This window comes from Musa acuminata, chromosome BXJ3-4, assembly GCF_036884655.1.
Source record: "Musa acuminata AAA Group cultivar baxijiao chromosome BXJ3-4, Cavendish_Baxijiao_AAA, whole genome shotgun sequence".
NCBI classification, from domain to species: Eukaryota; Viridiplantae; Streptophyta; class Magnoliopsida; order Zingiberales; family Musaceae; genus Musa; species Musa acuminata.
The window spans coordinates 32,070,363-32,089,784 of NC_088352.1; the positions used below are offsets into that span (position 1 = coordinate 32,070,363).

The window sequence follows — 19,422 nt, forward strand, 5'->3', positions numbered from 1 at the left end:
ACATATAAATAATAGCTTCAAACACAAAAACCAAATAAGTACCTCTAAGCCACTACAACAAATTTATATGGACTTATTTTGACCTATTGATATTATAAGACCATGAGATAATAAATATGCATATGTGATTATTGATGACTATAGTAAATATATTTGGACATATTTTATGATACATAAAAATAATTATTTTAAATATTTTTATTAAAATTTATAAATAAGTTAAAAATAAAAAAAGGTTTTATGATTTTACGTATTCGTAGTGATCATAGTGAAAAATTTAAAAACCATAATTTTTAAGAGTTTTATGACTTAAATAGGTATAACCATAACTTCTTTACTTCAAGAAATCTATAATAAAATAAAATTATTAAGAAAAATAATTAGAGGCTACAAGAGATAATTAGGACCATACTCAATAAATATAACTTACTCAAATATGTTTAGGCTGAAGCTGTTAACATAGTCCTTATAAAGTGCTATTTATCTTAGACTCTTTTATGAGTCAACATTTCATATGTTAAAGGTTTTGGTTGTAAATATTTTATTTTGAATGACAAGAATACTTTTAAATAATTTGATACTAAATCTTATAAAGGTATTTATTTTTACTACTCTTTTATTTCTAAAGTCTATAAAGTTTTTAACAAAAGATCTTCAAGAATCTATTTATATTATTTTTTATGAATCTCCTTAAATTAAGAAAATTAATTTTGATGATGATTGTTTTGAACTTGAAAAATTAAATTTGAATAATGATTTTACTTCCTAAAGTAATATGAATATATCTACTTCCGAAGAAAACTTATCCAATAAATGAAAGTACATAGATGCATATTTTAATGAGCTAATTATCAGAGATATATCGAAAGATATTCAAACTCATTTTTCTTTAAAAATATATTAATTTAAATATTATTTTTATATCAAATTGAGCTTTAATGTATTAATGATGCTATTAAAGATGGCTCATGGGTCTCAATAATGTATGAAGAACTAAATCAATTTGAACATTTTGGAATTAGTACTAAATACATCTTTAAGAATAAAAATAAATAAGGTGTCATGGTTTGAAATAAGACTATATTACTGATCAAATATTTTAACTAAAAAGAAAGTATAGATTATGAAGAAACATTCGCTTAGACTTAAGCCATAAGAATATTTCTTGCTTATCTCTATTTTAGCTATTTAAAATGGATGTTAAATATATTTTTAATGGTTTTATTTTGAAAGAATTTTTTTTGTTGAATAACCATTTGGATTTTAAAATAATCTTTATCTAAATCTTATTTATAAATTATCTAAGACTCTCAACACGTTAAAACGAACTCATAGGGCTTGGTGTGAGAGACTTAGCTTTTTCTTACATCAAAATAATTCTTCAAAAGGTAAAATCAACACTACATTATTTATTAAATATTTTAATAATAATATTTTATTATTAAAATTTATATTGATGATATTATTCTTGGTTATCCTAATAAAACTTTATATGAATCATTTGTCAAAAGTATAAGCTAAGAATTTTAAATAAGCCTTGAAGACTCAATACCTGCTCAAATTAATCTAAAATAATCTTGATCAAAATATTTGAGTTAAACTCTCATTTGTTTAGAATAAATATGATGACATAGTGTACAAAATCAAATTGAAGTTCTCAAAATTTTAAAGTATATTCTTTTTTCGACTTTTGGTAATTGTTTAGTTGATCTCATAGGTTGAGTGGGATATACGATACCGACGTCAGTCCATGTCAATGTGTTCTCTTTTATGCTTAGAAGGTTTTATACTCATTCTTAGTATCAGTTTTGCAACACTAGTCGGACTGAGGTTAACAATCGAAATTTAAAAGCAATGTTAAATGGTAAACATGTGATTCGGTCATAAGCTATCAACAATAGAAGTTTTTATCCCAACTGATAATTTTAAGATTTGTAGAGTGACGTTTCAAACCCTCAAGTGAATTATGTATACTAACTTTCAGTATCACTAGACTAATATTTTGGATATAAAATTGTAACATATAAAATTGAACTTTCCATCGAAGGTGAATCAGATACACTTATTAATATTATAATCATATTAGGATGATAAAATTTGTATAACGAATCGAAACACCACCAAACAAATGCTTTAAATATATAATTTTATTAGATAATATTTTTTTTTGCCAAAAGAGAAATTATATTAAGAATTCAAACGGACCTGCAAAGGCCATTGTGTAAAAGCAAGTATAACTGAGGGACAAAGGATTCCACCTTGCATCCTAATCCTAATTAGTGGCTTGATTACATTCTCGAAAATAATGTAAGATAATATAAGAAATTAGTTATAGTTGTTAAATCCCAAATTTTGAAAATAAAATTAATTAATAAATTTGATAAATCATATCCAATAGTTGTTGCTTAGTTATTAGTTGTTAAATCCCAAAAAGGAGGCTCTAAATAGTAAGTAAAGAAAAAGGATTTCCCATTTATATAAAGGGTAATCTGGACCAATAAAAAGTTAGAATCCACCGACCCCGTCGTCCCCGCAGAAGATAAACCCGTCCATCGGAACATAACCCGAACCCTAAGAATCGAATCGAATCGATCGACCCATCTATCTATCAATCATGGCGACGATTAGCCTTCGAAAGGCGAACACCCGACTCCCACCGGAGGTGAATCGGGTGCTGTACGTGCGCAATCTGCCTTTCAACATCTCGAGCGAGGAGATGTACGACATCTTCGGTAAGTACGGCGCCATCCGCCAGATCCGCATCGGCACCAATAAGGACACTCGCGGCACCGCCTTCGTCGTCTACGAGGACATCTACGACGCCAAGACCGCCGTCGACCACCTCTCCGGCTTCAACGTCGCCAACCGCTACCTCATCGTCCTCTACTACCAGCAAGCTAAGATGGCCAAAAAGGCCGACCAGAAGAAGAAGGAGGACGAGATTACCCGCTTGCAGGAGAAGTACGGCATTTCCACCTCTAAAGATAAGTAATTATTGGAAAGGCTGTAACCTTTTTATATGTTTACTCTACTTGTGAAATCTGGGTTTCCGTCGTCGGTAACTGATTTGGGTATGTTGACCTGTTATGAACTCGACTGCTGAGCTATAAATTGTATGACTTATTGTAGTTTCACTTGAAAAACAAAAGAAAATGCTGCTTTAGTGTGTATGATGATCAAGTTGGTTGTTAAATTATGCTAGATTGCTTGGTTTGGTTTTTGCGTGTTGAGATTTGGCTTTAGCTACCTTGAAATGGTCATGTTGTTTATGATCGTGGTTCTTGCATGCCTAAGCACTTTTAATTTATCATACGTCATGCTTATTTTGAATTATCTTTGTGATTCAGTTTATTCTGTTTATATATTTTGACATCCTAATTGGAATTTCAAAGATTGTTGATTAAGTTAGTGAACATGATTTATGAGTCATCTTCTGTAGACTTGCATCTTTTAGTCGAAATTATAGCACTTAATCTCAATGCTTATGTGGTCTTTTCTTGACATCCTTGGAAATATGTGTCCAATGTCATGTTTATTTATGGCGTGATTCAGTTATTTATTGAATTCTTGTAGGCTGTATGTCATGACAAACTTTTAGTAAGTAAGATCATGGATGGGGACTATTTCGTTATTACGAACAAGTTCTGAGATTGTTGTTTCCAACTAACTTGCACTAATTTGGCAGAGTTCTTATATCTTACTTGCATATATGTTTAAACTTTAAACAATACGAAAGGGTACAATGTAAGACATTATCTGATGCAGCATGCTCTTTGTCAAAAGAAAAATAAAAAGGTTGACACTGTCTTGTCAAGCTTGGTGGCAGGCCATATATTCAACAAATTGACCCTTTCCTTTTTGAATGGAACTGGAACTTGCAACACTATTTTGGTTTAGGGTATGAGACTTGAACAATAGGTCCACCAAATGATAGGTTCCACAAAAATATTTCTGTTTTGGATTTGTTAGTTTTGATTTTTTTTTTATCTGTGCAGTTTTGAAAAGGGGAACTTTTTTTTTTACTTTGAAGCAACAACAGAATAAATCTGTAATATACAAAAAAAAAACAATGGAAGCCAGTGAATACAAGTGCGATAGGTTTTCCTGTTGCCAAATAAATGTCAATTGAAACTATTAATTGGTTTTCTTTCGAGTCAGCTAATTGGTTTTAGATGCATTAATGTTTTGTGAACTTTTGTAATACTAATAAGTCATTGAACTTAGTATTAAAGAATACTGGCTAATCTTTTTAGCATTGAGGACTAAATAATGAAATGATGGAGGTTAGTCAAGAAAGAAGGGAAAAGGAGGGTTGTTTTAGGAAGCTGGTACATTTAGTTGGGTGTCATAATGCTGGTTTAGAAGCTTGGAAAACCACATGGAGGAAATTAATAAGGAGGAAATTAATTAGGTACAAAGAGTTTTTGATTAAACATGACATATGTGTTGAGGAGCTCCAAGTTCTTCAAACTCACTTTTGGAGGAAAATTGTGACCTCACACCACTTACATATCATGAGAACTTTCTCTTTTATTACTGGTCGGAACTAAACCTCTTTTTACTTTCTATAGACCGTGAAATGAGAAGAAATAAAAATTTATAAGAATAAAGAAGGATAAATAAATAAATTACAGTTTAGACTTTAGAATTACATCTATTGAATTAGAGTCGCCAACATTCTTTCTTTGGGGATCATTAGATTCAAATGTGTTATGAAAGATAATTAGTCATGCTTGCAACTTTAGACAATATTTGATTGATATAGGTTTCCTTATTTGTGGCTTCTTCAATCATTTTTGAACTTTCTTGTAGGAATGATAAACCGAAATCTGACTTCTTTCATTTTTTCACATGACTTCTTTTTCCTTAAGAAATTTGGAAAAAATAAAGTAGAAATATAGAGAATCTTTCCTCGTGACAAATTATTCTAAAGAAAAGAAATGTTTAGCCTATCCTGAATTTGTGTTCAACATCAATCCAGATGGATTTGGGTTAACATTTTTTTTTTCCTTTCTGTGCCTTGATTGCCGTCATCCAAAATTTGTATTGGATTTGGGGATGACCTTTAACTTCAGTTGGTAATGTAACTATTATATGGAGTAAAAGAAATCTGTTGAGATGGAAAACAAAAATCTCTAGATACATTATATGAGAATTTTCAGAAATGAGGTTCTTCACTATTTGAGTTTTTCAGTTTTCTTTTTCTTAATTTTGCTGACAGTTTCTTAGACATGATGGCTTTGGTCTTTGTCCCTCTTCTTTTGGAAATTTTCCACCTTGAATATGCTCAATAATACCAACCTGATCTCTGTTTTCCTTTTCTCTCATTTGTTTGTAATAGCAGCCTCTACTTATAGCCATTACACTAGTAATGCAATTGAAGATGCACTAATATTTTTTCACTTTTGGGCTGTTTGACATCAATTGGAAATTAGTTTTTAGATTGGTTAGATGGGGTTAGGATACAGTTATTTTAGTAGCTGTCAAGAGATTGACTCTCTTTTATAGTATTCGTTTTACAAGACACTATGGTATTATGGATTTTTCTTTTCACTTTGACTAGAAGCACATTTACTATGACCTGCCAATGGCTTTATAATTTCTCCTAATCACTGCCTGCCTTCTATACAACAAAAAAGGAGTATATGCTGCCAGTAATTCATGTTTTATGGTGGATGATCATTTTTCATGGGACTGCTATTTAGCTGTGTAAAATCATCTCTAAAGTTGTCAAGAACAATGCCACCTCTCATAGAGTTGATAAGTGGAGCACATATTGGTAGTTCCTACAGAATCCTGGCAACCTTGAAGCTTCTGACATAAATTGCATTATCATTCAATCTAAATAGTATTTTTCTTCCTCAAATACAAGTTTAAGGGCTTTTTATTTTTTGTTTTTTTGGGTTGAAAGGAAAAGGAGCAGGAATTATCAGATCTATTGTTATTATGGAAGTGGTATGTAACAACGTGGTATTTAGGGATGTGTCAGGGTAAGAACATGTTATGTTCCAAACTGTGTTTGAATTTTGACGTCTTTAGGCTTAAGTAGCTTGATCAAGTAAACCTTTACTTGGTATGTTTTTGTGCTATAAACCAAAGGCACTGAATTTTGGTTGATGCTACATTCTTCAATCTTTGCTGCAGACCATATTTTTGACATAAATTGGTCCCTTTCTTTTTGCATGGAATTGGCACTTGTGTTGCTAGATTGGTATAGCTTTATGTCTTAAACAATAGGTCTCTGCAAGAGGTTGTATTCCATAAATTTGTTACATGAGTGGATCTATTGGTTTTAAGTTTCTATCTATATTGGTTAGTTAGGTAGAGCATATTTTCAAATAGAAACTCAAAAGATCAAACTTCTAATATCCTGTAAAATAAGAGAGGGATATATATTGGCTGGGCTTTATAGTGCTGGTTTTTACTTATGCAAGATCCAAGGGATGGAACAGATTAGGTATAGAAAGGTCTAGGTGGAAAGACTAGGACACTTTGGCTTGATCAAGACTCATGGTGGGAGCCAGGATGATCTCTAACTTCAGTGGGAGACCTAAGTAGTAATAAGATGGAGTGCAGAAGTTGCTTCATATACTTGATGAGGGTACTTAGGAATGAGGTTACTTTTTAAGGTTTTATCTTTCTTAATCTTATTGATAATTTCTTAAGATGAATGGGTTTTTGGTCTTTTTTTTCCCTAAATAAGCCCACCTTAAACATGCTTAGTGATACCAAACCAAATACTCTGTTCTTCCTCTTCTCTCATTTGTTTCTTCTTTTAGCCAAAACTTCAAGAAAGCAAATCAAGATGCTCTAACATGTTTACCGTCGAGGTGATTGATTTTGATCAGGAATTAAATTTAGATGATTCTGATGGATTAGGAGACAATTATTTGGTGTTGACTTGTCAAGAAACCATCAGGCTAGTACAGTGTTTGTATTACAAGAAATTATGGCATTATGGATTTTTTCCTTTTTCATTTTGACTAGAAGCATATTTAGTGTGTGTGACCTCCCAATGGCCTATTGGCTATGATATTGTAAAGACTAATCTTTACACTAATGTAGTATATGCCATTAATTCATGTTATATGGTGGATGGTCATTTTTCATGGGACTCTACTATTTATCTGTATTGAATCACTAAACATTGATTGTCAGGAGCCATGCCCCCTCTCACAGACTTGAGATGAGGGGGCAGGTGTGTGCTGTTCCTGTGCAGACAGCAAATCTCCTGGAGGTTACTACATATATCGTGTCAAACGTGAAAATTAATCTTGTAAACGAGTCTAGTTGTTTTGCGACCTGCACAGTGTTCAACTTGTTACAAGCTTGCTAGAACTTGTTCACCAAGGTGAATAAATCAAACTTGAGCTTGATTTAAAGCTTGGTTTTTGTTGAACATGACAATATTTGGTGCATTTAATCTCACTAGCTGACTCGTATGTATGAGCTCTGGAACTAGAATCATTTGCAGTCAGCATGTTTATAAGCTTGTGAGTACTTGCTAAGAAGTTCACATATAGTTTAACTCGTATGTATGAGCTCTGGAACTAGAATCATTTGCAGTCAGCATGTTTATAAGCTTGAGTACTTGCTAAGAAGTTCACATATAGTTTATGTATCTGTAAGGAGGCTTATAAATTAATGGTAAAATTTTAAAATAATTTTGTTTTATAATCTTTATTTCATATTTGTGTTTATCTTTTATCAAGAGATTGTTGGCTAGCTCAAGATCCTAACGTTCTGTAATATTGATTAAAACAAAAACTTTAGTTAGAACTGGAGTTGACATTCAGCCCAAACTCAAATCTTGAAAGAATATAATGAGCCAAGTTTAGACAACATTTTAAGCTCGAGTCAAATTGGAGGCAACCTTGAACTACCTTAAAACAAGTCAAGTGGAGCACAAAAGAAGCATGGCTTGGCTGGATGCAAACCTACTGAAAGATTTAAGGGGTAATTTGTTGTGTAACTAAGTTGTAATTCTTCTTATATGTGTTAGCTTAAGTGGATTTCTTTTTATTTTTATTGGGTTTGAAGGAGATCTAATGTTGTGATGAGAGTGGATATTTGTTTTTTAAGATTCTAGCGCTTGCTTAAATCTTGTACATGGGATAGACCGAAAAAAGGAGTATGCTTAATTTTTAAATCCTCATGTAGACTTCGCTAGTCTGATGAGCCTAAACCTTGTCTTGGGCAAGACTTTGTTTGATATACTGAAGGCCTCATTTTTTAATCTGCTTGGATTAAGGTTTTCATTACATGCTTTCCTTGTGCATACTTTAGAATCTGTGGATTGATTTTGGTTAGGCTAAGCTTATGTCTGAGACAACAATTCTAAAATAGGCCTATTCTTGAATGGAATTGGTATGGCCCTTAGATGTCCCTGGTTATCCTTGGTTCCATTATAAAGTTTTTGAGTAGTTTATTTTTGAACTCGTTAGATGTGACTTTTGTGTGTAGCTCTCTAGTTGTTTTTGTTCTTGGTAAAAATTGTTTATTTTAATTGGTGTAATCTTGTTTATATGATACGTAGGGATTTTAAAGCATTTATTTGCGAATTCTTATTTAAAATAACCTACATTCATGGTAAAATACATTTATAAGATAAGAGTCCTGTGGTTCTGATTCTGTAAAAAAATTCTAATATTAGATGATGCTAAATTATGTTGTGTTACAGTGATAACATATAGATGGCCATTGTCTTACAGTGACAAAAGAGATTTTACTATTGTCTCTCTGATGTTGTTTTATAAGACAACTTGCTCTTAGGTAATGGGCTATAAGATTAGGTAGGCTTCATGATGTTGACTAGAATTGATGAATAGATGTAGTAGATGATTGTAGTTTCCTAGTTAAATCAACTATTTGGATGGTGCATGGAGTTCATCGTCATGTGATGTATCAATGGTGCTAGTCTCACTGCAAAAAAGTGACATCTTTTGCTATTAGAGGTGGAAGGAATTGATTAAAATTATCCATCTTATTCAATAACTTATTCTGAAAGTTGTTTGATTCTAGATATCTTTTGTTTCTTGTGGGTTATCCTATGATTCCCTGTTTTCCTAATAATTATATCATTGTTGCCATATTCAACACCCACCGAGCTGTGTAGATTGATGTTTTCGTTACCAGACCTTTGTTTTTGTCTGCATTAAAATGAATATACAATAGGTAATTACAGGATGCTTCATTATTACTGCAAACACAACTCGAGGATGAAGCTCAAACTTGTCATAATTTTTTGGTCATCTTGTCACCTGCGATGTTTCCTCAAAATTTTGGTGCTTGGAGATTTTATTTGGATTGTGAGAACTCTAAAGTTCGTTAAAAGTGGTTATACCTTGGAGAACAAAGTTTTTGATAGTATAAATGTTTAGTGTTTTTATGGGTTGCCCATTCAGGTTGATGACTCTCTTTCGCACTGCATCTTTAACTGTTGCCCATTCAGGTTGATAATTTTTCACTCAGGACATTGTTTTTCTTTTACATTCTCTGCTCCATTGTTGAGCAAATCCAGTTGACCACTAGTTAAGCAAGTCGTACGCACTACTCTGGAACCCTGTGGTTGTAGCTTAGGTCACAGATTCCTGAGGAAGGTGATGGAGGTTGATTCAGATCATCATCATCATCATCTAATTTTGGTCTTCCAAGAGCTGGAACTATAGATGCAACCTAACCTGATCATGTTACATGTGGATAGTGTTAGAGATTCTAGGGGACTATGATCAGCGACTGGGCATATCGGGTTGTCTTCATGCTAACCCTCCCAACTCTGAGCCCAAAACAGAGAGATAACATGGCTAGACACGATCATTCTTCCAGTCTATCTACTACTACTTCCCAAATATATACTTTTGACCTTTTATGACAGTCGATCACTGTTGCAAAGACAAAATCATGCATCAAACGAGTATGGAAAACCCATCTTCGAGCTCGACGACGACGACGACGTCGTCATTACCAACGCCACTACTTTCTCTTCTCCACACCGGGAAAAAAAGAAGAACAATATTTCACTTAACTGGTGGAAAAGCCGTGAATCCAAGCTCAGACGACGACGTCGTCGTCATTGCCAATGCCACTACTGCTCTTCTCCACACCGGCTGACCTCTTGACATACTCGATACAGTCCTCGACCGCCTCGCTTCTGTACGAGTCCGGAGGCTTGGAGGCGCAAATACTCGCCTTGCGCAGCTTCTCTCGCTGCGCCCCCGTTCCTGTGTTCTTCTTCAGCATTGCAGACAGCATGATGAGCTTGAAGACGACCTCGCGCATCCGCTCCAGAAGGGACATGTGGGCGGTGACCGGTCGGTTGCTCCTCGCCTTCGGAATGCATCGGGCCATCATCTTCATCGTCTTCCTTTTTCGTGCCACCTTTGCAATGAATGCTTCCAACCTCTCTCTCACTCTCTCTATACGTATTTATATGCTCGTACAGTAGTTGCTTGCTTCTCTAGAGATCGTTTGGCTTTTTTGTTCGTGTCTGTGGCTTGGTTTGAACAGTCACATTTGTATCTTTGTTCTTGGGGGCAATCCAAATCCTTCCAACGAAAGCGTTTAAGATCATACGTGATGGTGCGGGATTTCCGTTCCGTTCCGTAAGATTCTCAACAAACGAAAGATCTTATCTTTAATTTTAATGTCCTATGCATTTACTTCACATGCAATATATTTTCTAATATTGTATTTTCCGTCAACTAATAAATGTTAACATCTTACCAACCTATAGTATGCTTTTTTTCGAATGAGAATAGAATAATATAGACTTTGCATAAGTATATAATTAATTTAATATAAACTTATGATATTATTTTTACAATATATTCTATAGTGACTAATCAAGAGTGTCACTTTACTAATGTGTTAATAAAATTTTTGTTTATTGTTTCACTTGATAAATTAAACTAAAATGATAATGATAGTATTAAATTATTATGAAATATAATTGGATAAATATTAAAAAGTTTAATAAATTATTTACAAAAAAATTACTACGATAAATATAATTATTTTACCCAACCTCTAGCATAACTCAAGTTTGGGTTCCCGTTCCAAGTTTATGAATCAATTTTCTTTCAAGGATGTTGGATTATAATATTGCCGCAATTCAAATTCGATTTCAGGGATAAACAAGGACTACCTAAGAAAGAACCAAATGTATGTTTTAGGGCAAATTCCTTTTCTGAAAATTCTAGTAGAGTCTCAAATTTTTAAAATGGTAAAAATAATCCTCAACCTCTTTTTATCTTTTTTTTCTAAAAAGTATACTCTCTCTCTCTCTCTCTCTTAAATTTATTACATTTGAATCAAGCCAATCAATCGAACTGATCGAAAATCCCAAACTTGCACTGATTTACAATAAATAATAATTAAATAATTAAATAATATATATTATAAATATAAAATTAAAATATACAAAATTATTTCGTGTTAAAAAAACAATAAATTAACAATAATGTTATCAACCATAAAGTAAGGAATGATATAATAATTATAACATTTATGTCTTTTAAAAAATATTAAATATTTAAAATATTTTTAAAGTAAAATTGAAAGGTCTTTATGACCATTTTTTTATTTTTAAGCCTTTAAAATATTTTTCAATTAATTATGACCCTTTGAAAGTTAATATATCCAAAAAAACTACCGTAATGTGCTTTAAAATATCCTTAAAATAATTTCTAGATTAGTTTGAAATCTGTTCTAAAAGTGTGGCCACAAAAATTATGATTTAGACTCACTTACACTATTTTTTTTGGATAATCCAAAAATAGCATAATCATGTCAAAACATATTCAAAATAAGTTGAATCTTTGAAAAATCCTTTGAATTACTCCTAGATGGACAAAAATATAAAATTTTCCATTTTATAAAATGTATTTATTTTTAGTATTTTCAGAACATAAAATTTTTTGATTTGTTTCTAATTTCTTCAATTTTTGATAAAATTTGATGCTTCCATATAATATTTTATAACAATTATACTTCTAAATATGTTTAAAACATATTCTGAAAGTGTGGTTTAAAAAAATCATGATTTAAACCCACATATATTATTTTTGGAATAATTCAAAAATAGTATAACTGGGTCAAAACCTAGTCAACACAAGTTGAGACCTTTAAGAAACTTTTGAACTACTGTCAAGATGAACGAAAATATAATTTTTTTTTATTTAAAAATTTATTTGATATTATTCTAGGATTTTTGGATTGTGAATACTTTAAAATTTTCTAATTTATTAATTTTTAATAAAATTTAATGTTTTTTGTGCAATATATTGTAACATTTGAAATTTTGATGAGGTTTGAAACCTATTTTGAAATTTTGATAAAAAAAAAACAATGATTTAGACTCACATATACTATTTCTGGGGGCAATTCAAAAATAGTATAATCACGTCAAAACCTAATCAAAACAAGTTGAACCTTTTAAGAAACCTTTGAATTATTTTCAGATGGAAAAAGATATATAATTTTTATATTTTAATAAAGTTATTTGATATTTTCAGTTTGAGAAAATTTTGAATTTTGAATTTTTGATTAAAATAATAATAATAATAAAATATGATGCTTCCATTCAATATTTTCTAACATTTGAGCTTTTACAAATGTTTCGAAACCTGAAAGTTTGTTAAAAAAAATCACGATTTAGACCCACTGACATTATTTTTGGGGGCAATTCAAAAATTACTACTTTTAAAACTTTTAAAAAACCTTTAAATTACTACTATATAGATTAAAAAAAATATTTAATATTTTTTGGTATTTTCAAATTGTGGATACTCTGAAAATTTCCGATTTCTTTAATTTTGATAAAATTTAATATTTTTATATAATGTTTTATAGTATTTAAGGTTCTAAATAGGTTGAGACCATGATATAGACATTTTAAATTTATTTTAAAGAATTTAAATATGTAAAATTCTTTATTTTTATTTTAAACATAAATATCATTATTATATCATTATTTACTTTGTACTTGAGATATTATATTTTTATTTTGTATTCATTTATTTTGTCAAATATAAAATAATATATATTTAATTATTAAATTTAATACCAATTGATTATTATTATTATTATTTTAAATCGGTGAAAATTTTGGATTGATTCAATCGGTTCAGTTGAGTGGTTTGGTTCGATGTGATGAGAATTTGGAAAAGAGGAATAAAAAAAAAAAAAAGGAAAGATGGTTGAGGGATACTTTTGCCCTTTTAAAAATTTGAAACTGAGAATTTTTGGAAAGGAAACGCTAAGGGGGTATTTGGACTTTTGGTAAAGAATTTGGCCTACGTTTTATTGCCTCTCGAGATAATTATCAAATATGAGTGAGTCGGACAGTGGGTTTTTTTTTTGTTGCCGTCCTTCCATCAATTCAGTCATTTTTAGTACACACAATCTCCGAAACCACTCCTCCAATTCCGCATTCAATCACAACAAATGCTTCATTTGATGGGCGAATTTTACGCTTTGGAGGAGAGAATTCCATAAGCTGAAGTATTAGTATATACTCTGTCTGATTCATTCATTCATCAGGACGACATGGTTTCAACTAAGTTACTCGTATCACTTGGTTTTAGCCAACAACACACACACAAACACAAACACAAGATAATGTATGTATGTATAGAATAACCAAGTCCTTATTTCTTCCTGTACTAGTTTGTGATCTAAATTTATTACTGGGATTGACACCTTCTTGCGTAATCTGACACCATCTGTTTGGTTTAAGGGAGACTGACTTCATTTGTTTAACGCAATGGCTAATAATACATGGTTTAGGTGACATCAAGTAGGCAGGAAAACCCTTGTCTTTTTGCAACAAGCCACTCCCTTCCCTTCTTTTCCGGAAAAATTAGTCTACGAGCAACGAGGAATTATCCATTGTGTTGTTGTTAGGTCTTAATTCTCTAACTCTTTAACTTACTTGAGATTAAATACGGTCTTCTCAATCACTTCACATTGTGTAACACATACTTTCCAGCGATCCATCGATGATGAGAGGATTCATGGTTTGCATTAATAAAGTAAAATATTTCATCTTATATATATATATATATATATATATATATATATATATATATATACTTAAAGTGGTAGAGACGAGTAACAAAATACTCAACCAGAAGCTAACTTAGTTTTTATCTGTTTCTAGATATACAAATACAAACTGTTTATCAAAGATTGATGGAGAAAAAAATAAAAAAAGTGGCCAAAGCAACTCCAAAATACAAATCTTTAGAGAGTTCAATACATTATGTATCTTTGGATGTCTTTGGTTAGTGAATAAATGTATAGCAATTGATGTTTTGGGATAGGACATACCAAATAACATTTTGGTACAGGTTTTCACATGATGTGTGGGGTTCTCGCCTGGCTAACTTGATTGTAGCGTGACGTGACATCAATTATGACATGTCTCATATCTAAAACATATCTTATCACATTCTACTTTTTGAGTAGTAAAATCATCGATTTTTTTTTTTTTTATGCTACTTGCATTTTAGTAATATTGTGCGTGGGATGGAAGAGAAATAGATAATGCAACATATCTCACTTCAAAAAATGACATCTTTTGTTAGAAATTGTAGTATATCTTGTGTAATAAAATTTCTTTCCGGTAATAATGCGACATAATGATCATAGATTGTTCCAAACAAAAAAAAGCTTGCCAATCTCCTCAATCATCATAATTCAAAAGCACAACTTAACTGCTATTTTATTTTATTTTATTTTATTTTATTTTATTTACATTGACCACGACAATTACTCTATTTATTAACTAATGCTTCTAAATAAAAATCATATCTATTTAGATAGTTTAATTTAATACTCCAATATCCTCTCATAAATTAAATTTTATTAAAAAATATTATTATTCTATAAAATCATTGACTTCTGAACTATGCAATCCATAGTCAATTTGTGTCATTTGGCTAAATCAATTGTAAAATTTTGATTTGTCTCATATAAGTTTTGTCATATTTTTAAAATACAATCTAAATCTTGTCAACATAATTATTTGCACAAATTTCTCATTTCTTCATCATATAAAAAAAAATCTTCAACTTTTGAATCTTAAATACTGATACTCTTCATGCCAACATGAACATCTTCTTCCGAATCTTCAACCAACGAATTCTTCTTCATTTCCATAAGGAGATCAAAATACTTTTATACTACCAATAAAAATAAAATCATATAATCTAGTAAAATAAATACCATGATAATCTAAATTTTGTTTTTACATGATCTTGAAATCTATCATACTCAAGTATCTTCTTTATGTTTACGTTTATTAGATAAAAGGGTCTTCAGTTCTTTTAGTTCTGCATCATGGACTTCTTCTAATTTATCTTCGGATATGATGATAGACACCTCTTGCATAGATATCTTCTAAACATAACCAAACTTCTCTTCCAGTCTTTGCTCCACAAATCTATAGAAAACCTTTTATCTATTATTGCCTGATAGATAAATTCCAGTGTTCTTTTTATCTTCTATGCTATTAATGATAGAGTGAATTAAAATTCTTATCATTTGTCACATCTTTAAGACTTTCTAGAACTAGTTCTTTTAAGTCTTCTAATACAAGAAAAGTTCTCATCATACTTTTTCGTCTTCAATAATTTTTTTCATTAAATCTAGATAATAAGGAGATTAAAAGATTTAAGAAAATTATCATTCATATCTTCATTCTTCTTTCTTAAAGGTGATCAAACTTTTAATATGATGATCTTCCTTTATCAACTTATCAGTGTTGTGACAATCTCTTATGTTGATTTCCCTTTTTCTATTGTAATCTAATATTATGATTGTCTTCCTAATCTTGGAATATACTTTTGTACATCGATGGTTGTTAAAATCAAATATGTTCTTTGTTGATGTTGTGATCAATTCTTCATGGGATCTCTCTTTGGTTTCTTTTTCATACAGTTTCTCTCGCAAATAATTTATCTCTCTACTCAATTTTCTCTCTCTTTAGTTTTCCTTCTATGCAATCTCTCTTTCATTTTTCTTTCTTATGTTTCTCTCTCTAATAGAATCTCTCTCTCTCTATAATTTAATCTCTCTTTTATTTATCTCTCTAATACGATCTCTCAGCCTCTCCTATTTGTCTCTCTAATAGTTTTTCCTTTCTACTGTTTCTCTCTTCAAGAACAACTTGACATTAAAGATCAAACTCATCATAGGTTTCTCTATTTAGTTCTCTCTCTACAAAATATTTTTCTTTTGCATGTCTATCTCTCTTATCCCTAACAGGATCTCTCATATTTCTCTCTCTAAGAGTATCCCTTTTTCTAAATTCTCTTTTCAAGATCCAACTTGAGTTTTTAAGTTATAGTAGGGATTTAACAACTATAACTAATTTCTCATATTTAGGTTTTGGTAGTAGCTCTTGGTGTTTGATAGTTATCATATTTAACAACTATAGTGATTTTAACTACGTATTATTGGACCATAAAGAGAAACAAAAGGAAAGTAAGTTTTAATAGTTATCATATCCAATATTTCCATATTTGTGTTTGTCTCTGCAGGCTTATGTGATTTAGTGTTTAGAGGTCCTAAATTCACATGGTTTAGTATCAATAGAAATAACTTTGCCGGTATTTAGACGAGGCTAGATAGGGCTTTAGCTAATCCTCGTCTGTTTGATTTGTTTGGTAAATCTATTGTTTAACACCTATCTCGATTAGCTTAGCTTTTGATCATTGTCCCCTTCTTTTTTTATATTTGTAATATCACATTCAAATAATCAAATATTATGATCTCCCATCAAAGCTTTCTCTTATGGATTTTGGCTTCATTCTCAGCAAATTAAATAGCAGCTTAGTTCTATTAGGGTTAGTAAATATTATATTTAAATTAGTTGAGAGAATCATAATTAAATTAAGATTCTTTAGTGAATTAGGATTATGATGATCTCTAGGATTGAAAGAAAAGGTTTTTAGGTTTAAGTGAGAGATATGTATAAGAGAATTTGTATTTGAGTAGAGATAACTTAAGGATCTTATAATTGATCTCACATAGTAAAGAATTTAATTCTTTGAATCGATTTAGGTAGGGATTTGTCGAACCATATTAATCTTGCATAGGCTTTTTTATATGTTTTTTATTATTGATCTCTATAATTTCTTTTGATTTTAAAAATCTTCTCTCCCTCTCCAACAAAGTGGCATTAGAGCCAAAAGATCTGATGATTAAAAATTCAATAAGGATATCGTCTGTTGTTTATGCTGATTTTATTGGAAACAAATTTTATAGAAGAAATAGTTTTAACAGGGTAAAAGATCTTCTTATTCAATAAGACCTAATAAGAACATAGAAGGGTCGATCAAACAAACTAGAAAAAATGATTGAGAGAAGCTTGGGACAAAATGCATGAGTACTATTCTTCTTTATATCATTGATAATATTATCAATAATATTATTGATGATGACTCCATTAAAGTTTTTTAGGAAGAGTTAGAAAAGCTTATTAATAGGTTATATCTAAAGTGAAAGTAATATAGGTTAAGGATGGAGGAAAATGGAGACTTGATAAAGCATTGTTACTTCTTATATCATTTGTCAACTGTACGACAACTTTTTAGAGATGTGAAAAAAATTCAATAATTCTAGAACAAGTTGAAAAAACTTTAGTATTTTATGTTACTAGAAAAAAAAAATTTAGGAATATGAAATGTGAGGCATTAACTACTCAAGGTAAAGGTCAACCAGGATAAATTTTTAATAAGAGTGGATCTCAATATGGCAGGTCAAGATCATGAGTGAAGTCTTTAGATAATATTAAGTGTTATAGATATAAAAAGTACATACATACTGAATAGAATTATTCGAAGAAAATAAAATATGAAGAAGAGGTCAATGAGTGTTCTCTTACGATATGGATGGTGATAGAGATATCATCACAATCTCTAAAGGTGACGAGGGATGGTATAATAAATACATCAATGTTTAATATTATATAAAAAATAAATAAATAAATACATCAAATAGCTAAAAACATATTGCATGTGCAAGGGATGGTAGCTAAATAAATAAATACATCAAATAGCTAAAAACATATTGCTCGTTGAGGTATAGGAAATAAAATGTAATATTTATGATTTAAAGGATATGAACAATTATGAGAAAAAATTTTATTGATGATAAGATAGTGAGACGAAGGTCTCTCTTCATAATTAAGTAGTGTCATTAGTTTGGTTCCAACTACATAAGATACATTTGGCGGGTTTATTGGAATTGAATGTTAGATCATGAACTAATTCAATTTGTATATTTGTAATGGATTCTTCAAGATAATGGTTTAAATTTTATAGGAAGCACATGTTGGGAAATCTAAGGGGGCGACATCACATGCACAGCGGAAGAACAAAAAATAAAATCCCTAATTCCCAAAGATATATTCGTCGTCGTGCGAAGATTGGTGTGCAAAAATCCACGAAACAGAAAACCACGTGTGAGATAGAATGTGTTATCTAGGGAGATCGTATATCCCTACATATCTCTAGAAGAGGGTGAAGGAGGTCAAGCACTCTCCTCTCTAGCGGTGATCTACATAGTAGGACATAGTAGGACTGCGATGACGCTCTCAAAACTCCAAGCCTACTCTGAGATAGAGAGGGGAAGGAGAATATGAGATGAAGTAAATAGCTCTAGCATATGAACCACTGATTTTCTCCTATTTATAGAGGTCTCATATCAACTTAACCATAATGGATTCTTCCATATTGGGTATTGATCTCCATCCAACTACCCAAGCCTCTTAGATTAGTGAATCTCTATCTCAATAATTTCTTATGGGCTCTTATTGATTCTTATTGGATCTTAACCATAAGATCCAATAATTCAATGGCTTATTGAATATCAAATAAGATAGGAGATGAATATCTCATATCCAAACATCTATACATCGCAACGCCTACCATATGTGTGTGACCCTCTAGGCCCAATATCGAGTTGGTCGTGAGTCATACATGTTAGAACTCCTTCTGGCTCAATGAATTATTATCTCCATAATGATTCACTCGACTGTAGACGTACTAAACCACTACGCCGCAATCTACAAACGATACAGGGGAATCCAATCCATTGGACCTATCTATCCTTAGTTACCGTGTACCTATAGTCCATCATCCATCTAATATCCGAAAGACCATATACCGGGCATGGTGCTATTAGACTCATATGATTTCTACTCGAGTCTCGCTCTAATCAGATTCTCTTAGAGAACTCTTTCTCTCTCAATCTGAATGACCATGGCCAGTGATTTATTTGAGCAAGAACACATAAGACATTTCTCTCATGACACCGAGAGTGGATAATCCTCTATCAATACTCAATAGCCCTCGTAAGGTTAACTACCACTCCCAATGACTGACTGTGCTAGATTTGGGACATCCAAACTTATAAGTC

At 31.2% G+C, this 19,422-nt stretch overlaps 1 protein-coding gene across 1 annotated transcript; it reads left to right on the top strand.

Annotated features, from left to right (window-relative positions):
- Positions 1 to 2,520: 2,520 nt before the first annotated feature.
- On the top strand, positions 2,521 to 3,170 carry LOC103981950 (splicing factor 3B subunit 6-like protein). The gene has a single exon (XM_009398725.3). It carries the CDS (start codon positions 2,615 to 2,617, stop codon positions 2,990 to 2,992), a length of 378 nt encoding a protein of 125 aa, XP_009397000.1. The 5' UTR covers positions 2,521 to 2,614; the 3' UTR covers positions 2,993 to 3,170.
- Positions 3,171 to 19,422: the final 16,252 nt, after the last annotated feature.